The sequence below is a fragment of the Pinus tabuliformis genome, chromosome 8 (genome assembly GCF_031772625.1).
Source record: "Pinus tabuliformis cultivar Carrire ecotype Pingquan chromosome 8, CPIR1, whole genome shotgun sequence".
Lineage (NCBI taxonomy): Eukaryota > Viridiplantae > Streptophyta > Pinopsida > Pinales > Pinaceae > Pinus > Pinus tabuliformis.
The window spans coordinates 85,653,537-85,675,348 of record NC_142294.1 but is presented as its reverse complement, the minus strand read 5'-3'; the positions used below and the strand labels follow the sequence as shown (position 1 = coordinate 85,675,348).

At 36.2% G+C, this 21,812-nt stretch overlaps 1 protein-coding gene and 1 non-coding gene across 2 annotated transcripts; one reads left to right on the top strand and one right to left on the bottom strand.

Annotated features, from left to right (window-relative positions):
• The first annotated feature begins 232 nt into the window (after nt 1-232).
• LOC149234259 (LEAF RUST 10 DISEASE-RESISTANCE LOCUS RECEPTOR-LIKE PROTEIN KINASE-like 1.2) lies at nt 233-2,509 on the top strand. Its single transcript, XM_089461137.1, has 3 exons — nt 233-1,009; nt 1,301-1,324; nt 1,447-2,509. Exons 1-3 carry the CDS (start codon nt 286-288, stop codon nt 2,472-2,474), a joined length of 1,776 nt encoding a protein of 591 aa, XP_089317263.1. The 5' UTR covers nt 233-285; the 3' UTR covers nt 2,475-2,509.
• A 4,648-nt stretch (nt 2,510-7,157) lies between these two features.
• On the bottom strand, nt 7,158-7,229 carry TRNAV-UAC (transfer RNA valine (anticodon UAC)). The gene has a single exon. It is a non-coding gene; the product is annotated as a tRNA-Val (tRNA).
• Nucleotides 7,230-21,812: the final 14,583 nt, after the last annotated feature.

Genomic DNA, 21,812 nt, shown 5'->3' with positions numbered 1-21,812 from the left:
AGGTCTCCCCGCATTAATTGGAGTGTATGTTAGTTACTGTCTCAGCTAACCATAGGTTTGCTCCATGCTTGCTTGCTCACCAAGTTGTCCCAACACCGACACGACACCGCTTTCCATGGCCTCTTCCGGAGATATTTTCATTCAAACTTGATTTCGTTTAAGTTAATAGACTTTCCTGAGCTATTTAACACTACCTACACTTCATTGTCGTTCATTCCGTTCTGTTGCTGTGTCATTTTTGTCTTCCCAACGGCGATTCGATGCCTAGCATCCCATCTTCTCTGGATGGAATTATATGTTCATCGCCCTCTTCCTTGCCTGCCTCCACAGCTATTCTTCATTATTCTTACTGCATTCTGCGCCCCGCTATTCCCCTGCTCCTTATGCTTTGACGTGCAATACCAGTATTGCAATAATACTAATAAATGTAGGCATATGGAGATACCGTATCCTTTCGGGGTAGGAAAGCGTGGATGCGGTCACCCTAGCTTACAGATCGACTGTGTGCACAACTTAGCTCCAGTGATCTCAATTCAGGGCCAGAATTACACAATACTAGAGTTTATCTACCATACCAAGCTCTTCAGCGTTGCGAGGGGCGAGAAGTGCAAATTCTTAGATGATCCCATTGACATTCAGACACCGCCTCCACGGCTTACAGACATAGCTTTGAGGATTGCTAAAGAGAACAGGACCCTAAACGTGTTCAATTGTAACAAACAGGGTCAACTGGACCACTCAATATTGGTTAGTGGGAAATGTAATTCTAGTGTCTCTTACAGTTTATACGAAAATGGGAATTGGACTCCGGGATGTTCTAAGACACAAGTAACAGTTAATGTGGGACTCATGCAACTGCTTTACAGCGATACAAAGAGAGAAAAAAGCTGTAATTCATGTGAAGCAAGTCAGGGGATATGTGGCTACCGTTATAACACTTCGGATTCAATTGCACCGTTCGTGTGTTATTGCAAGGATGGACCCCGTACAGACAATTGCCACGGCCACGGTATGCTCTTCTTAAAATTTTCGCAAATTGATTGTCAGTTCAGTTAATATTTCACAATCTTGGTGATTGTATTGAGATAGTATTTCACAATCTTAGTGTTATTATTTAGAGTTGGGTAGCCTATTTTCAATAGTGTTTATATATATATTCTTAGCCACCGAAGAAATGGGAAGTGGGATTCTTATAAGGACAATAATATGTGGCCCATCTTCACAAACAAGAAAATATTGTTATATGTATATGTAAATCGTTGCTGTTACTTACGATAGTTGTGTTATGGCTGCTTTACAGGTCGCCGAACAGCTATTATAATAGGTAAATTCATGATTTCTTCCTATACTGTTTCTCCGTTTTAACCCTGCGCTGAATTGGTTTCCATATACTGTTCGCGGCTGGACATAGATCACATTGATATCAATCTCTTCATTCCACCGCAGGTTGCTCCGTTGGAGGAGCTGCGCTGTTAGCGGCACTGTCCCTAACCTATCATCTGAAGAACAGAAAACCTCCTCCTAGCGGGATCCTTCCGAAACATTTGCTTGGGCGCGAGATGGGAAATTTGCCCATATTCTCTTACGAAGCACTTCGGGAGTCTACAAATTGCTTCCACGAGGAGAACGAACTTGGGGTTGGAGGGTTCGGGTCGGTCTATCTGGGAAAACTTTGGGACGGGCGAATTGTAGCCGTAAAGAGACTTTATCACGATAACTCTAGGAGAGTCGAGCAGTTCATCAACGAGGTGAAAATATTTTCGACCTTGAATCATCCATACGTCGTTCGTCTTTATGGCTGCACCTCTGCAGACAGTCCAGAGCTGTTGCTTGTGTACGAATATGTCCCAAATGGGACCCTGGCCGATCATCTTCATGGCGCTCGCAAGAGCTCCAAGGGTTTACCTTGGAATGCTCGCTTGAACATTGTTATTCAAACTGCCCAGGCCTTGGCTTTCCTTCACGCCCTTGAGCCGCCTATATTCCACAGAGATGTGAAATCCTCTAATATTCTCTTGGACGATAATTTGGATATCAAATTGGCTGATTTTGGGCTCTGCAGGCTCCTGCCTGTGGATGCCTCACATGTGACTACTATGCCACAAGGCACACCAGGGTATGTTGATCCAGAGTACTATCAGTGCTATCAGCTGACTGACAAATCCGATGTCTACAGCTTTGGGGTCGTTTTGATGGAGGTCATCTCTGCCAAAGTAGCGATGGACATAAATCGGAACAGAAGGGAAATCAACCTTGCTAACTTGGCGATAACGAGGATTCAAGAAGGGGCTTTGCATGAACTAGTGGATCCGCAGTTGGAGATTCAAGCGAATCACGAGGTAAAGGTAATGGTGATAGCGGTTGCAGAATTGGCCTTCAGATGCCTGGGCTCAGAGAGGGATGAGAGACCGGCTATGGAGGAAGTTGTTTCACAGCTTGAGAAAATCAGATGTTCTAGTGGTACCAATGTATAAAATTGAAGATTTTTTTAAATGAGGGGTTTGCTTTTACAACGAACCTTCACATGACTTTTGATATCTATTTTTAATTATATTATATATTTTTGTATAAATTTTCCATTGTAGATATAAAAACATTTTTTTTATTATGGTTAATATAAATTTTGTTGTCTGTGAATATATATATATATGTGTGTATGGTTTTTTTTAATTTAGGACCTTTTTTTTGTGGGGATCAAAATCCTTGCTATCAAGGCTATTATTGGCTGCTTCATGTAGGCTATCATATATGTAAATATTACTCCGTAAATATTAATCATATTTAATCGTGTTTATTTTTATGGTGAAATTACATAATGATTTGGTGCAATTATGTATATGCATTATTTATGTAATTTCAAGATTTTAAAAATGCAACTGAATCATTTTTTAAAAATTTGTAAGTAATTTAGTCAAATCTATTTGCTATAATGTATTTTGAAAAAATAAAAATCGAATCTCAACTTTCAAAGTGATGAGTTGAACTAAAGAATGACCTTAAAACAATAAAACAATATTTAAATAGGAATTTGGAAGGATCCCAACATTTGAAGCAATAACAATACATAGGGCATACATTTTGAAGAAATTCATAATATTTGAACGAGTAAGAAGGACAAAGCTTCCATGCTCACACCACCAACACCTTAAAAGCTCAAACTTAATTGCTTTGAGATTAGAGTACTAATATATCAAATGCATGAGAGACATAGTAACCACACATTTTACATTTAATCAAACTAATAAATAAACTAGTTTTATAAAAATTAGGATTTATCAATAGCATACCAATACTAAAGAAACTTCATAAAAATTCTCAAAATCAAATATAAAATTGCGGCTTTACCTTTAGAAAGAAGAAAAATTAGTATTATTTCTATTAGACCATTAAAAAACCCTTCAATTTGATTATTCTATCCTCATAAACTTGTGTTTCATATACCATATCAATGGCCCATGGGTATAGGCATGCCCCTTGAGTCTCAACCTTTAAGCTCTAGGCTTTAGTATGTATAGTGCATGATTGCATGATGTGAGTGGAGACAGAAATTAGATTTTTCTAAAATGTCCAAAGACCTAATTGGGTGATTTTGTGCTTATTTTGGAGTCTTGTTACTATGGAGGTATTTTGTGTTTATCCTGGAGTCTCATCTTTTTGAGATGTAAAGTCTCAATCAACAATACTATTATTTTCTTACTTGATTTTCTGCAATTCTATTCAAGACTGCACACACACATGTAATTTTTTAACTCACCCATCAAAATGACTATTTTAAAAATTAAGTAAATGACAAAAATTAAGTAAATAAGTAAAATACAAGTAAATACCTATCAAATTTAACCTTTAAGAGTAATTACGTTGTAAGGCGTTCCCTCTGAAAAAGACATCCCTAAATGCCACGTTTCACCAATCTGCATCGTGAGATCTATTGTTAGACGATTGAACCATTCTTAGCCATCAGATGATGTTGATGTCATAACCGTCTCACGCGTCTGACCTGAGGGATGATGTCATAACTGTCTCATCAGTCTGACCTGACGAAGCCATAACCGTCTCACATAATGGTTTAGGCTCTGTTTATTTTATGACCGGAAAACTACCTTAACTATTTCTTCCCTTCTCAAAATGCTAATGCAATCAATCTTTGTCTTGCAAATCCCGTCTCTACTTCTGCCGATTGAAATATATTCTGCATAAACAGTTTTAGTTCATTCAATATATCATTTGTTTATATAAAAATATTTGATAGGCCTCGAACATCAGCCATGGCTACGGCCTGCAGGAATCCCCACCATCTGCTGGAAATATGATAACAATTCTAAGTATTGACGGAGGAGTCTGAGGGAATATTCCAGCAACTATCCTTGATTTCTTGGAGGCAAAGCTTCAGGTATTAATTAATCTAGCCCACGTTCAACTTGGAAAAGATTAGATTAGGTTTCAATAATAAAATATATGGTATTATTACATATGAAAAAGTGTCTTGTGACAATTTGTAATAAATACTTGATGGTCCAGATGTAAGGATAACTAATTATTTCGACGTGATTACCGTGACCAGCACTGGAGGATTGAAACACAAATCAGTCTGATTGAACATGTATCTTCTTGTATTGTAGGTTACCGGAAACCCTTGCGTGGCTCTCTTGGGTCCACCTCTTCCTCTCTATTTAAATAGACGGACGTCGGCGTGCAATACTAGAATGATTTGTGGTTAGAAAACTTTTGCAACCGGAAACTTTCGAAGTGGTGAGAGAATGAAGAAAATGTACCAACATTATCCACTTGAAGTTTCCAATTGGTGAGAGAATGAAGAATATGTACCAAAGCTATCCACCTGTCTTCAGGGTCATTAAGATTTTGTCAGTCGTATGGTTAAATACTCTGTCAATCAGATGGTTAAGTAAATCATGGACGTCCATCACATATGGCCATCTAGAACCATAAGACAGACAAAGCTGAAAGGTGATGATTTGGCATTTCTCTAGCATTTTCTCTTCGGGTTCGACAATGGATCCGACAACTCCTTCAACCGGATTTAAAAAAAATAATTGAAATGCATCAGCCAAGCTGTGCATCTCGACTAATCAGCTAGGTGTAGAATTACAATTAAATCTATGGATTTCGAGTTAAGTGGAAGTGTGAAGTTCTCTTTATGTTGTTGGTGGACATTTTTTTTTTTTTTTTTTTTTCTTTTTCAAAAGGTGGAAAAACCTATCAAACTCAGTTTGTCAAACCAACAGTGAGGACAGCCATCTCTGGCTGCTATCCGCGAATGTCAGTTGACACATCATTGTTATCAAGGAAAACCACGCCACCTGAAATAACCCGCTGGTGGTCCGTAAGGGAGCAGGCTTTCACTCCTGCCAGATGCCTCTGGGTCTTGGGCCGTTAACCTGTTTCCTAGACGAGCTCTTAGCCAAGCAGAAGCAGTTTTAGGGCATACTCCAGGCCCATGTTGGTGGACATTTTTGAAGCTTCATTTTTTCTTAATTTAATTTTATCCATTAATTTTTTTGTTTTGAAATGCCTTTTAATATTATATTCGAATGAATGACTAGTGTATCCAAAAAGCGGCGTTCCTGAAATTTTGATTTGAAATTACCATGGTCCCAGATAAAATTTCATGTTTTTACAGTCTATCTCAAATATTTATGTTTTTTCAGAAAAAAAATTCCCATGCAAGTTCCATCATTGTAAATTTCACGGACCTAGTGAATACCATATGCTTATAATGGAGCTTAATTCTATAAGTGGTTGTACATTTGCATACAACAGAGAATCTAAGTTATTTCAAGAGTTTTCTAATAGGAACTCATCGAGAAGTTATTTCAAGAGTTTTCTAATAGGAACTCATCGAGAAAACTTATTGTTCACTTATTTAGGCTCAAATGGTTCATTTTTCATATGGAGTTAAGTTTAACAGGTTTAAAGTTAGTAATGGTTTGGGTTTTAACAGTACAAGAAAAAAGGATATTGGTGAGGGTCGAAAAATGTCACCATAAGCTCATTGGTGATGGTCAAAAGAGTCATGGTCACCAAAACCTGAACGTCACCAAAGGTGGTGTCACCAAAAGTATAGGTGTTGTAGTGACATTCAAATTCCGTCACCAATAATGAGTTATAATGACGGATAGTGACCGTCACGGGGGCTTCACTGGGGGAGCAATACCATATCACGTGGGTTCATATTGGGGGATATATATTGAGGAAAAAATGATATAATATATTGGGGGATGTATAGGGGGTAAAGGGTTTTTATATTGGCAGATATAAAAAATGGAGTTCAAAGTTAATGAAAAGATATAAAGGGGTATTAAAAATGTTAATGAAAAAATGGATACCTACATTATCTAGTGAAAGTAGGGGTTTCTTAAATTGGGAAGGTGTATTGAGTTCATATTGGTAGGGGGTTAAATAATGTGATTTTTAGAGGTATTTTCCAATATGTATTCAAATTAAGGGTATTGTTTAATATACCATGAGTGCACGTGATATGTCAGAGGTTCATTGAGTGAAGCCCCTGTGGTGACCGTCACCATTTCATATGAGAAATGGTGACTGACCTTAGCGTCCGTCACAAAAAAATTGAATGTCACCAAAGGTGGCATCGCCAAAGTTATAAGTGTTGTGGTAACATTCAAGGTCCATCACGAATAATGATTATAATGACGGATAGTGACCGTCACCATTTCATATGAATAACAATGATTTATTGTGATGGACCTTTCATGGCTGTCACTATTGATGCATATATATGGTGACGTTCATTAACCATCACCATTTCATATTTTGGTGAGGGTTGAAAAATGTCACCATAAGCTCATTGGTGATAGGCAAAAGAGCCATTGTCACCAAAAATTGAAGGTCACCAAAGGCCACATCGCTAAAATTATGGTGTTGTGGTGACATTCAAGTTCCGTCATGAATAATGATTATAATAACAGATAGTGACCGTCACCATTTCATATGAACAACAATTATTTATGGTGATGGATCTTTCATAGCCATCACTATTGATACATATATATGGCGACATCCGTTTACCATCACCATTTCATATTTTGGTGAGGGTCGAAAAACATCACCATAAGCTCATTAGTGATGGTCAAAATAGCCTCTAACAAAAATTGATCATCACCTTTCCATATGAATATCAGGGCACGATGGAATCGAACCACCAACCTCCTGCTTGTAAAGCAGGTGCTCTTCCATTGAGCTAGCACCCTTTAAAGAATTAGACTTTAAAACTTTATAAATTGTAAATTCTACAACTTTCAATAAGTTATAAAACTCTGTAAAGTCTTGGCAAATCTTTTACTAAACAAGAAAAATAGCATCGAAGTTGCAGGTCCCTACCTAATTGTTATGGAAGTTATGAAAAGTGGGTGGAGGGAAAAATAGTTACGTATAAGATACTTAATATGTTCAATTGAATACTCAATTATAAGTGAAACTTTGAAGACATTTCTAACCTATAATTATCAAACGTAAAATCTGCAATAACACCATAGATTGATTTCTCACTTTGTGAATCATGTAAATTTGTTGTGATAGCATAAAAATATGCCTCTGAAAAACTGATTTGCATGCCAAAAAGTTAAAAACAATTGAGTATATATCATGAAATTATGAATAATGAGCTACATACTTGAATCCTACCAGCTATGGGGTCTATAAAATTAATTGAAAGTGCTTGTTATTAATTAATTCAATATGTCAAAATACACTCATCAATAATAATGATTTTGAAATGTAACCACTGAACAGATGTTAAAATTGTAAGCATAAAGTTTGGCTAATATCTATTACACCAACAAAATATCCAAGGGGCATTCAAACACTTCCAAATCCACACCAAGCACGAGTATCCAAAGATTCAATTGCATGGATACAAGGAAAACACTCTCTACCTCTCAATGATAACTATGTCCTCCCACAAGTACTTCAACTAGCAAAGGGGTGTGAAGATAAGAACCTCAAAACAAAAATAACTACACAATACAAGCAAACACTTCATCCCCCCTACCTTTATAGAATAGATCTAGGGTGATAACAAAAAGACCCATAGAGAATAGGATTAGAGTGGGCAAAATAAAGATATTAATCAAAAAAATAACCAACAACAGAATCTACTAATTTGAATATGTATCCACATGTACTCAAAGATTAGAGGAAACAAAATAACCCAACATGATTGATTATGCACTTGATAAAATGACATTTACATCTTTAGTAAAAATGAAGAAAACCTCAGCCTCTTTTCTATTTCCCTTTGGAATAAATCCTCTATGTATGGCATCGGGGTTTTGTGCTACACTCTATGCTTACTCTCCGACATTAAAACAAGATGAGCTGCGAAGCAGCAAGTCCCTGCCAATGAGATTGGTAGAGATTTTGCCAAATTTAGAAGCCTAGTTTTTTTTCATGTTGGCAGAGATTCTACCAAATTTAAAAGCCTAATTTTTTTTCATGTTGGCAGAGATTCTATTAGGTCCCTATAATACTAGTGATTACCCCATTACTATTGTAGTCGTATCCCTTATTAATATTGTTGTGCCCCTATTGTGCCCATATTGTTATTACTGTGCCCCATAGAATCCCTCTATTGTCCATTTTGTGGCTTTATATTATTATTGTTAGGTCGGCTGGGTTATATTGTGACTCCTTAGACTCTTATATATAGAAAGGAGGTTTTGTCATTTGAATCATCCAAGAATTGTTCATTTATGTAATGTAAAGGAGGTTGCCCCCTTGAAGAGGCTGAATTCTAATCTGTTGATCTATCTTTTCTATTTTTTTGTGAGCTTGTTTCATAACATTTGGTATCAGAGCTTTGGATTCTAGGGTTTCGCTGCTCCAAATAGGTCATCGTGGAATTTTCGCTATAACTTTTTTCTGCGACGTTTCAGAAGCTAAAAAAAAAACCCATTTGAGATTAAATCGCGCTGAACCTCGGGTCCGAATTTCAGAGCTTTTCTCTCTATATTGGCGGAGATATGATCTGAGGAAGTCAGTCTTTTTGCAGACTCCTGAATTACATTCCAAATAGGTGACCTGGTGAAAATCGTCATAACTTCATCTCTAAGCATTGGATTGAAATTTTGTAAGAAGGTACAGAAAGAGGACGGACCGTAGTTTCTTATATATAGTTTTCAGAACCAAAGGTCGAAAAAGTGACTCATGGCATGTCGTACAAGTTCGCTCTACTGAACTAGTCTATAATCAGGTCGCTGTGGGAGATTTGGCATAACTCTTCCCTGGAAAATCGAATTTGAATCAGACTGGTGGCATTGGAAAGAGGACACAGAGGGCTACTGCAGCTCGCAATTTGAGAACTGGATAATCCAAAATTACAGAGATACATTAGATTCAATATCAAGCTTCTACAAAGTGAAAAAAGGTGTGTAGTTTTTTTAAATTTTTGCATAAGCTTGGTTTGAAAAATTAGTTTGAAGAGATTCAAAGGGCATATTAAAGCATTATTATTGGTAATTAATGCCCCGAGGAAAGAAAATGCAAACACCTAGTAAGAAACTTGAAAGCTCTACCATGACTCATGAAGAAGAGGAGGAAATGCAACATGATATATCAAAATTACGAGACCAAGTGCAACAAGTGTCACTTGCACAAAAAGTAATAGAATCTAAGATGGATGGTTTAAAGAAAGATGTAGAAGCTAAGATGGATGGTTTAAAGAAAGGTGTAGAAGCTAATATGGATTGTTTAAAGAAAGGCATAGAAGCTAAGATGAATGATGTGGAAGCTAATTTGAAGACAGGCATGGAAGATTTGAAGACAGTCATGGAAGATTTGAAGACAGATATGACAAAGTTTCTACAAGAAATGCTCACTAATGGTGAAAGGGTAGTAAAGGGAACTCATGGTGAGAACAAAAGAAATGTTAATCATGATTTCATAGACTCTAATGTTGGGCCGAAGACCCACCATATTCCAAAAATTGATATGAGCAAGTTTGATGGCAAGGATCCTGCAACATGGATATTACAGATGGAGCAATTTTTTGATCTCAATAATGTGCAAAACACACAAAAGGTACGTATTACGACTTTATATTTGGAACCAAATCAGTTTGTATGGTATCAATGGCTTTGCTCTCGTAAACAAATTATCACTACGGAAATTTTTACGAAATAATTGACAACACATTATGAGGATATAAAAAGCAACAATTTTTTTAGCCAATTGATAAGTCTCAAACAAAAAGGTTCAATAATGGAGCACATTGAGGAGTTCCAAAAATTGAACATAAGGGTAAAAAATATTCCAAAGGAGCATAGGATTGATGTGTTCATGGGGACTTTAAAGTATAATATCCAACATGATGTTCACCTTTGGGAACCTGATTCATTAGAGAAGGCATTCAGGTTAGCAAGAAAAATGGAAAGCAAAATTATGGCAACTAGGAAGCATACCACTCACAACTATAAAGATGGAAGTGTTGTTACCCCTAGTCTTCCACAACCTATAAGGTTGACACCACAATAATTGGAAGAAAAAAGAGCAAAAGGGCTTTGTTACAGTTGTGATAGCAAATACACTAAAGGTCATAAGTGTGCTGAGAAGAAATTATTCTACATAGATTGTGAAGAGGAAGAAGAAAAGGAGCAAGAAAGGTCAAAAGAAGAGCATATACTACAGGAACAAAGCCTAGATAAAGAAGAAATGAATCCGACCATATCTTGTAATGCATTGTCTGGAATTACCACTCCTCAAACCATCAAGATAGAAGGACAAATCAAGAAGAAAAAGGTAATAGTGTTGATTGATTCAGGAAGTACCCACAATTTTATTCATTGTAAGATAGCAAAAGAATTGAATTGCTTCCTATATGCAGCACCAGAGTGTCAAGTGATGGTTGCAAATGGAGGAACAATAAATTGCTATGGAAAGTGCCATAATATCAAGCTATCCATGGGAGAATATGTATTGACTAGCCCAATGATTTCCATTCCAATGGGAGGTGCTTATGTTGTACTAGGAGTCCAATTGCTACAATCCTTGGGTACAATAGATTTTAATTTTCAAGAACTTTTCATGAAATTTTCTGTGGAAGGAAAGGAAGTTGAATTAAGGGGTATTGCAGGGAAACCGGGAAAGATAATCAGCTCTAATGGTATGACAAAGCTTCTAAAAAAGGAAAAAATAGGTGTAATTGCACAATTATGTTTGCTAGATGTTTCCACATCGGAATCATCTATTTCGCTAGATCTCCAAAAAGTATTGACAATCATTCCAAGGTATTTGAGACTCCCAAAGGTCTCCCACCTATTCGTGATCATGATCATGCTATTCATCTGATTCTAGGAAGTGTTCCTCCAAACATCAGGATGTACAGATGTCCCTATGCCCAAAAGAGTGAAATTGAACACATGGTTGCAGAAATGCTAGAGGCTGGTATAATTCAACCTAGTCAAAGTTCTTTCTTTGCTCTAGTAGTATTGGTGCACATGAAGGATGGATCTCCGGATTATAGGGAACTCAACAAGCTCACTATTAAAGATAAGTTTCCCATTCTGGTCATTGATGAATTGCATGGATCAATTTACTTCACCAAGTTGGATCTTCGTTCAGGATATCATCAAATCAGAATGAAGACTGAAGACATTCTGAAAAAAACATTTAGAACTCATGAGGGTCATTATGAATTTTTGGTCATGCCTTTTGGCCTTACCAATGCACCTTCTACATTTCAAGGTTTGATGAATTCCATTTTCAAACCCTTCCTTAGAAAATTTGTGTTAGTATTTTTTGATGATATACTAATCTACAGCAAGTCTTGGAAGGATCATGTTGAACATGTTGACAGGGTGCTACAACTATTGGAGGAGAAACAATTATATGCAAAAAGATCCAAATGTTTCTTTGGAGTACAAGAGGTGGAATATCTGGGTCATATTGTATCTCATGAAGGAGTTAAGGTAGACCCTAGAAAAATTAAAGCCATTAAGGAATGGAAAATCCCCACATCCATAAAGCATCTGCGAGGATTTCTCGGATTGACAGGGTATTATCGCAAGTTTGTTAATAATTATGGGAGAATAGCAGCACCTCTAACAACATTATTGAAGAAAGATGCATTTTCATGGACTCCAGAAGCAACAAAGGCCTTCGAACATCTTAAAGAGGCAATGTGCCAAGCACCGGTCTTAGCTACACCAGACTTCACAAAAACCTTTATTGTGGAATGTGATGCTTCAAGAAATGGAATTGGTGCTGTTTTAATGCAAGATGAAAGACCCATTGCTTTTGAAAGTCGTCCAATCAAGGGAAAGTTTTTACACAAAGCTATTTATGAGAAGGAAATGTTGGCAATACTACATGCACTTAAGAAATGGCGACCCTACCTAATGGGAAGACACTTCAAGGTAAAAACGGATCATGATAGCCTTAAATACTTTTTAGAACAAAGATTATCCTCTGAAGAGCAACAAAAGTGGGTCACAAAGATGTTGGGTTATGACTTTGAAATCATCTACAAAAAAGGGAAGCAAAATGTGGTGGCAGATGCACTCTCAAGAAAGGATGAGGATGTGGAAGCATTGTTGTGCGCCATTTCTATTATCCAACTAGATTGGATAAAAGAAGCAAGGGAGGAATGGAAGAATGATGAAGAAGTGTGGGCACTTATTCGAAAGTTACAACAAGATTCCAGTACATCTGATACATTTAGTTGGCAAAATGATTTGTTATGGTACAAAGATCGCTTATACCTCTGTAAGAATTCCCAACTCAAACAAAAGATTCTTATGGAATTGCACACTTCTCCCTTAGGAGGGCACTCAGGATTTTTAAAAACTTACCACAGGGTTAAGAAGGAATTTTTTTGGGATGGCCTTAAATTAGATATTCAAAATTTTGTGGCAGAATGTTTGGGTTTCCAACAAAATAAAGTTGAAACAATTAAGACCTCAGGTCTATTACAACCTTTATCCATTCCAAGCCAACGTTGGGAGGAGGTTTCAATGGATTTTATCATAGGTTTACCCAAGTCTGAGGGAAAGAGTGTCATCATGGTGGTAGTTGACAGACTTACCAATTATGCACACTTTTGTGCATTATCACATCCATTTAAAGCCAGTACAGTTTCTACTGCATTTATGGAAACAATTCAAAAGCTTTTTGGAAACCCAATGATTATTGTAAGTGACAGAGATCCCATTTTCACTGGAAATTTTTGGACAGAATTATTTTCTTGTCTTGGTACTCAGCTCATAGCTCATCTTATCATCCTCAATCTGATGGGCAAACTAATATAGTAAAAAAATGTTTGGAAGGATATCTTTGTTGCTTTGTATCTGATAAACAGACACAATGGGTCAAATGGTTACCTCTGGCTGAATGGTGGTATAACACTTCCTTCCATACAACAACAAAAATGACCCCATTTATGGCACTTTATGGATATCAGCCACCATCCATCACATCATATCTAAGAGAAAATTCTAAGGTTCAAGCAGTGGAACATCACAGCGAACATCAACAACAAGTCCCCCAACTCTTAAAGGATAACCTCGTGTTGGCACAAAATAGAATGAAATAACAGGTAGATCAACATCGCAGTGAAAGAAGTTTTGATGTAGGTGATTGGGTATTCCTACAGCTACAACCATATAGAAAAATGTCCCTCAAGCACGCTAAGAAGGATAATAAATTATCACCAAAGTATTATGGTCCGTACAAGGTGTTGCAAAATATTGGTACTGTGGCATACAAATTGGAGCTTCCTGCAGCTTCTCGAGTGCACCCAATTTTCCATGTTTCATGTTTAAAGAAGGTTATAGGTGATAAGCTCCCAGTTCAAACAATATTGCCAGAACTTGATGAGGAAGGAAAAATTATATCGGAACCGGAAGCTGTCACAGAAACAAGAACTTGACAGCTACGCAATCGATCAATTTCGGAGTATCTCATCAAGTGGAAGAACTTATCCGCTGAAGATTCCACATGGGAGGATGAGAATTTTATACAGAAGCATCCAGAACTACTCAAACGTTGAGGACAACACTTTTTTGAAGGAGAGGGGCATGTTAGGTCCCTATAATACTAGTGATTACCCCATTACTATTGTAGTTGTATCCCTTATTAATATTGTTGTGCCCATATTGTTATTACTGTGCCCCATAGAATCCCTCTATTGTTATTTTTGTGGCTTTATATTATTATTGTTAGGTCAGCTGGGTTATATTGTGACTCCTTAGACTCTTATATATAGAAAGGAGGTTTTGTCATTTGAATCATCCAAGAATTGTTCATTTATGTAATCTAAAGGAGGTTGCCCCCTCGAAGAGGCTAAATTCTAAGGTTTTGATCTATTTTTTCTATCTTTTTGTGAGTTGGTTTCATAACAGTTTCTACCAAATTTGGAAGCCTAGTTTTTTCCATGTGCCTAAAATGTAAGAAGAAACAGAGTATAAACCAAGTCACCTTTTTTTGAAGATCAATAAACAAAAGTATGAATGGGTATGAAACAAATAAATAAGTTGATTGAGTTAATCAAATATTTTATAATAATGGTCTCCACTATGAATCCCCCAATCCAAATGACAAGGGTTTCCTGCATCTCCACCTCGTATAATTGGAGGGTCACCAAACTAACCTGTATAACATTATCCATCAATATACCAAAGTCATCAGGTATATTGTTCAAAGTATTATAGATTCTCATTTACCCTAAAGTTGTCCACATAAATTTCATATTGAAATCACAAGTACAAACACTTTGATAAAAATGTTGATCATAGTAAAAGGTGGGAATCCAAATCATATCAGTATTATTGGTGTGGTAAGAAGAAAGATCAAACAGGTAGAAGAGACAACATTTCTACACATGTACCTATTTGTACATACAGCATACACAAGTAAGCATGTGATTGAGAAAACAAAGCACTTAATCCTTATAAATTTACTCACATGAATGTCTAATGCAGGTGCAGGGAAATGAGTCTGAATCATCTCCTTAGTAAATCCTACTACAAAAAATTGAACTACATCTCTTTAGTGTATCCAAGCTCGTCAAGATGGCTTGCCATTGCTTTATTTATTGGTGGTGGACCACATCTCAAGATCTGCAATTGAACACACATTCAAACTTTGCTACACATGTACCTACTTGTACATACAACATACACAAATAAGCATGTGATTGAGAAAACAAAGCACTCAAGGCTTATAAATTCACTCACATGAATGTTTGATGCAGGTGCAAGGAAATGAGTCTGAATCATCTCCTTAGTAAATCCTACTCCACCTTTCCATCCTTCATGTGGCTGCCAAAATTTCATCCAACAAAGTAAGAGGAAAGGAAATACATTACAGGGAAATAAAAAAATTTGTTAAGAAAAGGCAACAAATTATTAAAAACAAAATTCCAAAGTGGTATCTATACCTGATTAAAAACGCGGTGGTGGTGGAGAGCGAAGATCTGTTAAGGTGAGTATAAATGCTAGATAATGGGGTGAGCAGACCTCTCTGACTTTGGGGGAAAATCTCAAAATATGAATGTCTGACATAAAGAACAATTGAGCCAACCCTTGATTCTAACTCTTACATCTATCTATTGCAACTCTAGAGCGTATTTGAATTTTAAAGTAGTATAAGATACAGTTTTTGAAAAAGAACAGAATTTGTTCACACTTTGAAATGCTATACATATCCAATATAGAAAGGGGACTTTTAAAAGGTTTTTTTTTTTTTTTGAATTTTATTACAAGTGCTTGTTGATGTAGTTGTTACAGCTTGGCTTTCTTCTATGCTATTTCATCATCATCCTAGTTCTTAATGATCTTCTTCTTCATCTTTTTCTCATAGTGCAAAAGGAAAGCTTTCATGACATATCCTCAATATTTCCTAGAACTTGTCCTTGGGAATTTTCGGACAAGCTTTGACTCTAAACCACTTTTAGTGAGAAAATGGGCTTTGGATCTTTGATAGTAGCCTTGAAACTCCTTGAAAACTACACTTGTACAAGTGGATGAAAAGGAAATGTGATATGCAAATTACAGTAGAACTTTCGACTTTCAAGCATATATTTAAGCTTGAGGTTTTATGGAAAAAGTGGCTTTGATTGAGTATTTCTGGTCATCTGTAATGCATAATGTTTATGTGAATGTATACATTTTAAGGTGGATAGCATGACTTATTTGTTATTCATTATCGATTATTAATTAGAGTACTCTTATGTTCCTGTGTTATAGATGATTATAGTGAATTATACTAGCATTTTCATTCTTTTATATACATCATTTTTGGAGTAATTTTGAATTGCAGATCACAAATACTGCCATGCTTCTTTCATGGTCAACTACTGACGCCATTGTTATGTCGAGCCAACTTTTTTTCCACGTCAGGTTGTTAAGTGACTTCTTATCAAATTGTCAAAACAATTGCATGTTTCACCATTATATGCTTTAATGGTTTAAGAATTTTACACCTAAGGACATCTAACCAATAAATTTTGTTTTCATAGAATAGAAGCTATATTTATGACCCTGTAGCATAATTTCAATACCTTCACATAGGTTAGCATTATTTCATTTGAGCATTTCAAGTTATTTATGGACATTTAATCAATGAAGTAAATTTTCATTGATACAATTTCTATTTGTGGCAAAGTACGGTTTATGGTCTTAGTTACACATTGGGCATTATTGCATTAAGGCTATAATTGTTTTGTGTATTTGGCTTTGTTATGATGTATAAGGTTAGCATGCTTCAATGCTAATCATTGATACTTTGTACGTGTAGTAAGGATTTTTGAGTCATTTATTAATTTTGTAGTTAACAAATGCATTCAACGTTGATGGTTAACCAATTGATATTGCTGCTTGGAAATGGGAAAACTCTCAATGCACTTTTCTTGTGAAAGCCTTAAAGCAAGTAATATTCTTTCAAATCATAATTTGAGTTTTGATATGCACAACTAAATCATATTATTTATGGGCCATGTTAATTAAATAATTTAAATTTGTTTTCATCCCAAGATACTTGTGTTTCCATGAATTGGATCATAGTAGGTAGACCAGTAGCAAAAAAGTAAGTTGTACAAACAGAAGACTCAGATTTATTTTTTCCAACATTCATTGCTACAAAACACTGCCAAAGGATAACTCTAATAGAAAAACCACAGTGGCTAAAGACATGACGAGACAATATCATTAGATCATATCCTATATGTAGTTACCATAAATCACCTACAATAAGAGTATCAACATTGATACAACGAAGCTGCCAACAAGTGTCATTCTTATGGGCTAGGAAAAGTGTCAAAATTGGACTTGATAATGGAAGAATAATGATCCAATGGAGTTAACATCTCATAGAATCCAAACTTATTAGACAAGAGAAATCCTATATGCCTCAATCCAATAACTAAGCAAGTAAAAGTCATGCACAGTTGATGCTTACCAAATTCAAACTCTTCATGTGATGTGAATATTTGAGGCAAAATGAAATTGAGCAAGGACCAAAGTTACCTCATCACGACTAAATATTTCCAATCATAGCGAGACAAAGCCTTGTTATCATTCAAAGAAACCTCATAAGAAGTGACAATAACATGGAATGTTGGACCCACTGTTTGAGGCATGTCGATTTTCCTCAGCTCTTGTCGCTCAATTTTGGATCCATGATAGATCATAGCATTCATGCTCGGAACAAACCTACAAATATACCCTCCTTAGAATTTTTACATTGATAAAAATATGAACAGGGGCAAGACAAAAGAAAATCAATACTCGCAAAGATCTAAAACCTCACCTATTGATTTCATTCACCCAATTTGAGAGAGTAGAAAGAGGAGAAACTATTAAAAGGGCCCATGTGTGCTCATCCCCTTCAGATGAGTAAGGAGACTAGTAGTCTGCACTGTCTTTCCACCCATTTGATCTGCCAAAATTCCATTGAGCCCATTTTGCCACAGAGAAATCAACCACTTTACAACCTTAATTTGATAGGACTTTAACCTCCCCACGATCAATAGAGGAACAAGTTTCATTGGTTCTTTCCAGTCCCTCTCCTACTTTGTTGAATTATCAGAAGCTTGAATTGGGGTGCTACCTATGCATTGAAAAATACAGTTTGGTTTAGTAACACAGATCCTGATTCATACCCCAGCTACAACACTGGGATTCAGTTTCAAAAGAATGCAGATTCCAAACAGAAGTCCCCACCAATATATCCAAGCATACCAGATTCAAAAGTATGAAATGAAAAGGAATAAAATCCATAGCTATAGAATATACCTATTGATATTCTATAGCTTGCCAACTTGTGAACAGATCCTAAAACTCAACACTAGATAGAAACCAAAGTTGACCATAACATCTGATAAAATTTCATAGGAACTGACCTGTTTGAGACATGTAAAATTATGAACTGACCACTTAATCTACATGCTCCAAACATTTCCCTATGCCTTCTCTACCATCATTTATCACAGCCTCAAGCAAGACACGTTTAGTAGGCGACTCCAACAAAAAGCTACAATAGTCTTCTTTGTTGCCATCTACCAAACATGCAGATGAAGTATTATAAAAAAAATCAGATCTGAAATAATACACTAGCTGATGTTTTAGGGTTTGTTGCCATCTTCCAATATGTTGAAATTTATGCAATGAAGCATTGATTGAAAACACTATTGTCCCAAACAAATTTCAGCCCCAAGGACATCTTCTAGCTGAATTTTTATGCATAAATTGATCAAGAGCTGATAATATTAAGGGTTGGAATTTTTTTGCAATTTTATTGCCATAAAAAAACCCTTTATCTTGCACTAAATCACCACGATGAAAAGATATGGTTTCTCATTAATAATGAAAAATGGTTCACCTACCTCCACCATGTTGGGCTCTCTGAGATCATCAAAGATAGACCATACAATGCTTTCTCTATGCTTCATGAGATGGTCTTTGATGCTGATTGGAATTGGAGTAATTGAGTATGCCAATTAGACATCTCTCTATTAAATGCTCAATATACATGTCAGAGATAGGATCTCCACAAACAAACGAGCAATACAAATGAAATCTATGCCTTCCAATCAAAAAAATGTCAAAATCCTCATCCTCTTGGCCGTCATGCTCTTCATTACATGAGGGAATGATAACACCTAAAATATTTTCATCTTTAGGGTTCTTCTACAAAATATGCCCTCTCCAAATCATCAAAATAATCATTACTAAATTCAAAAACTTGGAAGGGAATATGACTTACCAAACCCTTGCCTTCATGCAAGTGTATCTCATCATCACAATGTGCTTCATTTGAGACATGATGGCATGCATACTATTTAATAAAAACATGAGGTGCTACAACAAGGTCTTTGCCACACTTTTCTTCCTTTGGATCTGAAATCTCATGCATAGATGGTTCAAGTGATGAGAGAGAATGATGGTCATCCTCATACAATTGATTTCCAAGCTTCCAATCATCTATCACAACATACTTTTCTTTGATATATTTAGCCAAGGACATACATGCATCATAATTCTTATTGATCCAACCAAGAGACACAACGAAGGGTTATTCTCAAATGTAAGAATTCAAATTCCTAACAGAAGTCCCTACTAATATATCCAAGCATACCAGATTCAAAAGTATGAAATGAAAAGGAATAAAATCCATATCTATAGAATATCCGCATTGATATTCTATAACTTTCCAGCTTGTGAACAAGGCCTAAAACTCAAGACTAGATAGAAACCAAAGTTAACCACAACATCTCATAAAATTTCATACGAACTGACTTGATTGAGACATGTAAAATTCTGAACTAGCCACTTAATGTACATTCTCCAAATGTTTCCCTATGCCTTTGCTACCATCATTTCTCACACCCTCAAGCAAGACACGTTTAGTAGGTGACTCCAACAAAAATCTACAATAGCCTTCTTTGTTTCCATCTACCAAACATGCATATGAAGTATTACACAAAAAATCAGATATGAAATAATAGATCAGCTCATGGTTCATGGTTTGCTGCCCTCTTCCAATATGTTGAAATCTATGCAATGAATCATTGATTGAAAACACTATTGTCCAAACAAATTGCAGCCCCAAAGACATCTTCTAGTAGATTTTTTATTCATAAATTGGTCAAGAGGTGATGATATTAAGGGCAGGTTTATCTTGCACTAAACCACCCTGATGAAGTTAAGATATGGTTGTTCATTAATAATGAAAAATGGTTCACCTTCCTCCACCATGTTTTTCTCTCTAAGATCAACAAATATAGACCCTACAATGCTTTCTCTATGCTTCATGAGATGGTCTTCAACGCTAATTGGAATTGGAGTAATTTAGTATGCCAATTACATATTTCTCTATTAAACTCTCAATATCCATGTCAGAGATAGGATCCCCACAGACAAACCAACAATACAAATGTCATCTATGTCTAACAATAAAAAAAAGTGTCAAAATCCTCATGCTCTTCATCACACGAGGGAATGATAACGCCTAAAAGGTTTTTATCTTCAGGGTTCTTTGACAAAATATGTCCTCTCCAGATCATCAAAAGAATCATTACTAATTTCAGAAACTTGGAATGGAATATCAATTACCAAACCCTTGTCTTCATGCAAGTGTACCTCATCATGACAATGTGCTTCATCTGAGACATGATGGCATGCATACTATTTAATAGAAACATGAGGTGCTACGACAAGGCCTTTGTCACACTTTTCTTCCTTGGATCTGAAATCTCATGCATATATGATTCAAGTGATGAGAGAGAATGTTGATCATCCTCATACAATTCATTTCCAAGCTTCCATTCATCTAGTACACCATATTTTTCTTTGATATATAGCCAAGGACATACATGCATCATATTTCTTATTGATTCAACCAAGAGACACAACGAAGGGTTATTCTCAAATGCAAGCATCAAACCACCAAGATTCTCTTTCAATCTAAAACAAATCTCAACCAAAATATGTTGATCATGTGATCCTACAACATTGTAGGAATTTACCAGGGTAAGTTCCTCAGACAGAACACCAAAGGACACCGCTCACAAACAGATCACAGATCAATACACCGGTATTCTTGATGTGGTTAAAACCCTCAAAGAGGGAAACAGTCCATGGCCTAAGCCAACGTGGCCACTTCAGGAAATTTATTAATAAAAGAATGAAAATTTACATAAGCTTCTCTCATGAACGGTTACCCTACAAATGACCCTCCATTCTCTTTAAATAGAGATCATGGACCAATCGGGTGTTAAGCCATGGATCAAGTGTCGGTAATACCAAGGAGAGAATGAATTGTCAGATCACTTCATGTCTAGAACATATCATGATCGTCGGATTGTAAGTTACAATAGTACATAGTAAAGAAATAGACTTTACCTGACTCTACACTAGACCAAGTTATACTTAACTATTTCCTATGTGTCGGAATATCCTAACATCCCCCATTAAGAACAACTTGGGATAGGATTGTAGGATGTACAAATGTGACACAATAGGAGAATGAAGGAGGCATTAGAGCCTATTCCCCCTTAGTGACAACTTCCTGAACTCCAACCATAAATCAAAGTTTAGTAAACTTCGCCTCTGTGAGAGCCTTTGTAAAGATTCCTGTAACTTGATCATCTGTTGAACAATATTGCACTTCAAGGACATGTTCATGAATGAGCTTTCCGATGAAGTGCATGTGCAATTCAATGTGTTTTCTATGCTGATGTTGGAATGGATCTTTGCATCGCTAAATGGAACTTTGATTATCACACCAAAGTGTAGTCAGATGCTGCTGATGAAAGCCAAACTCTGACAGGATCTGACGAAGCC

Bases quoted from the DNA above. Each gene is read 5' to 3' on its own strand.
- LOC149234259 (XM_089461137.1), top strand. From the start codon at position 286: ATGGAATTATATGTTCATCGCCCTCTTCCTTGCCTGCCTCCACAGCTA. The intron at 1,010-1,300 runs GTATGCTCTTCT...GCTGCTTTACAG, and splicing joins AGACAATTGCCACGGCCACG to GTCGCCGAACAGCTATTATA. The intron at 1,325-1,446 runs GTAAATTCATGA...ATTCCACCGCAG, and splicing joins CCGAACAGCTATTATAATAG to GTTGCTCCGTTGGAGGAGCT.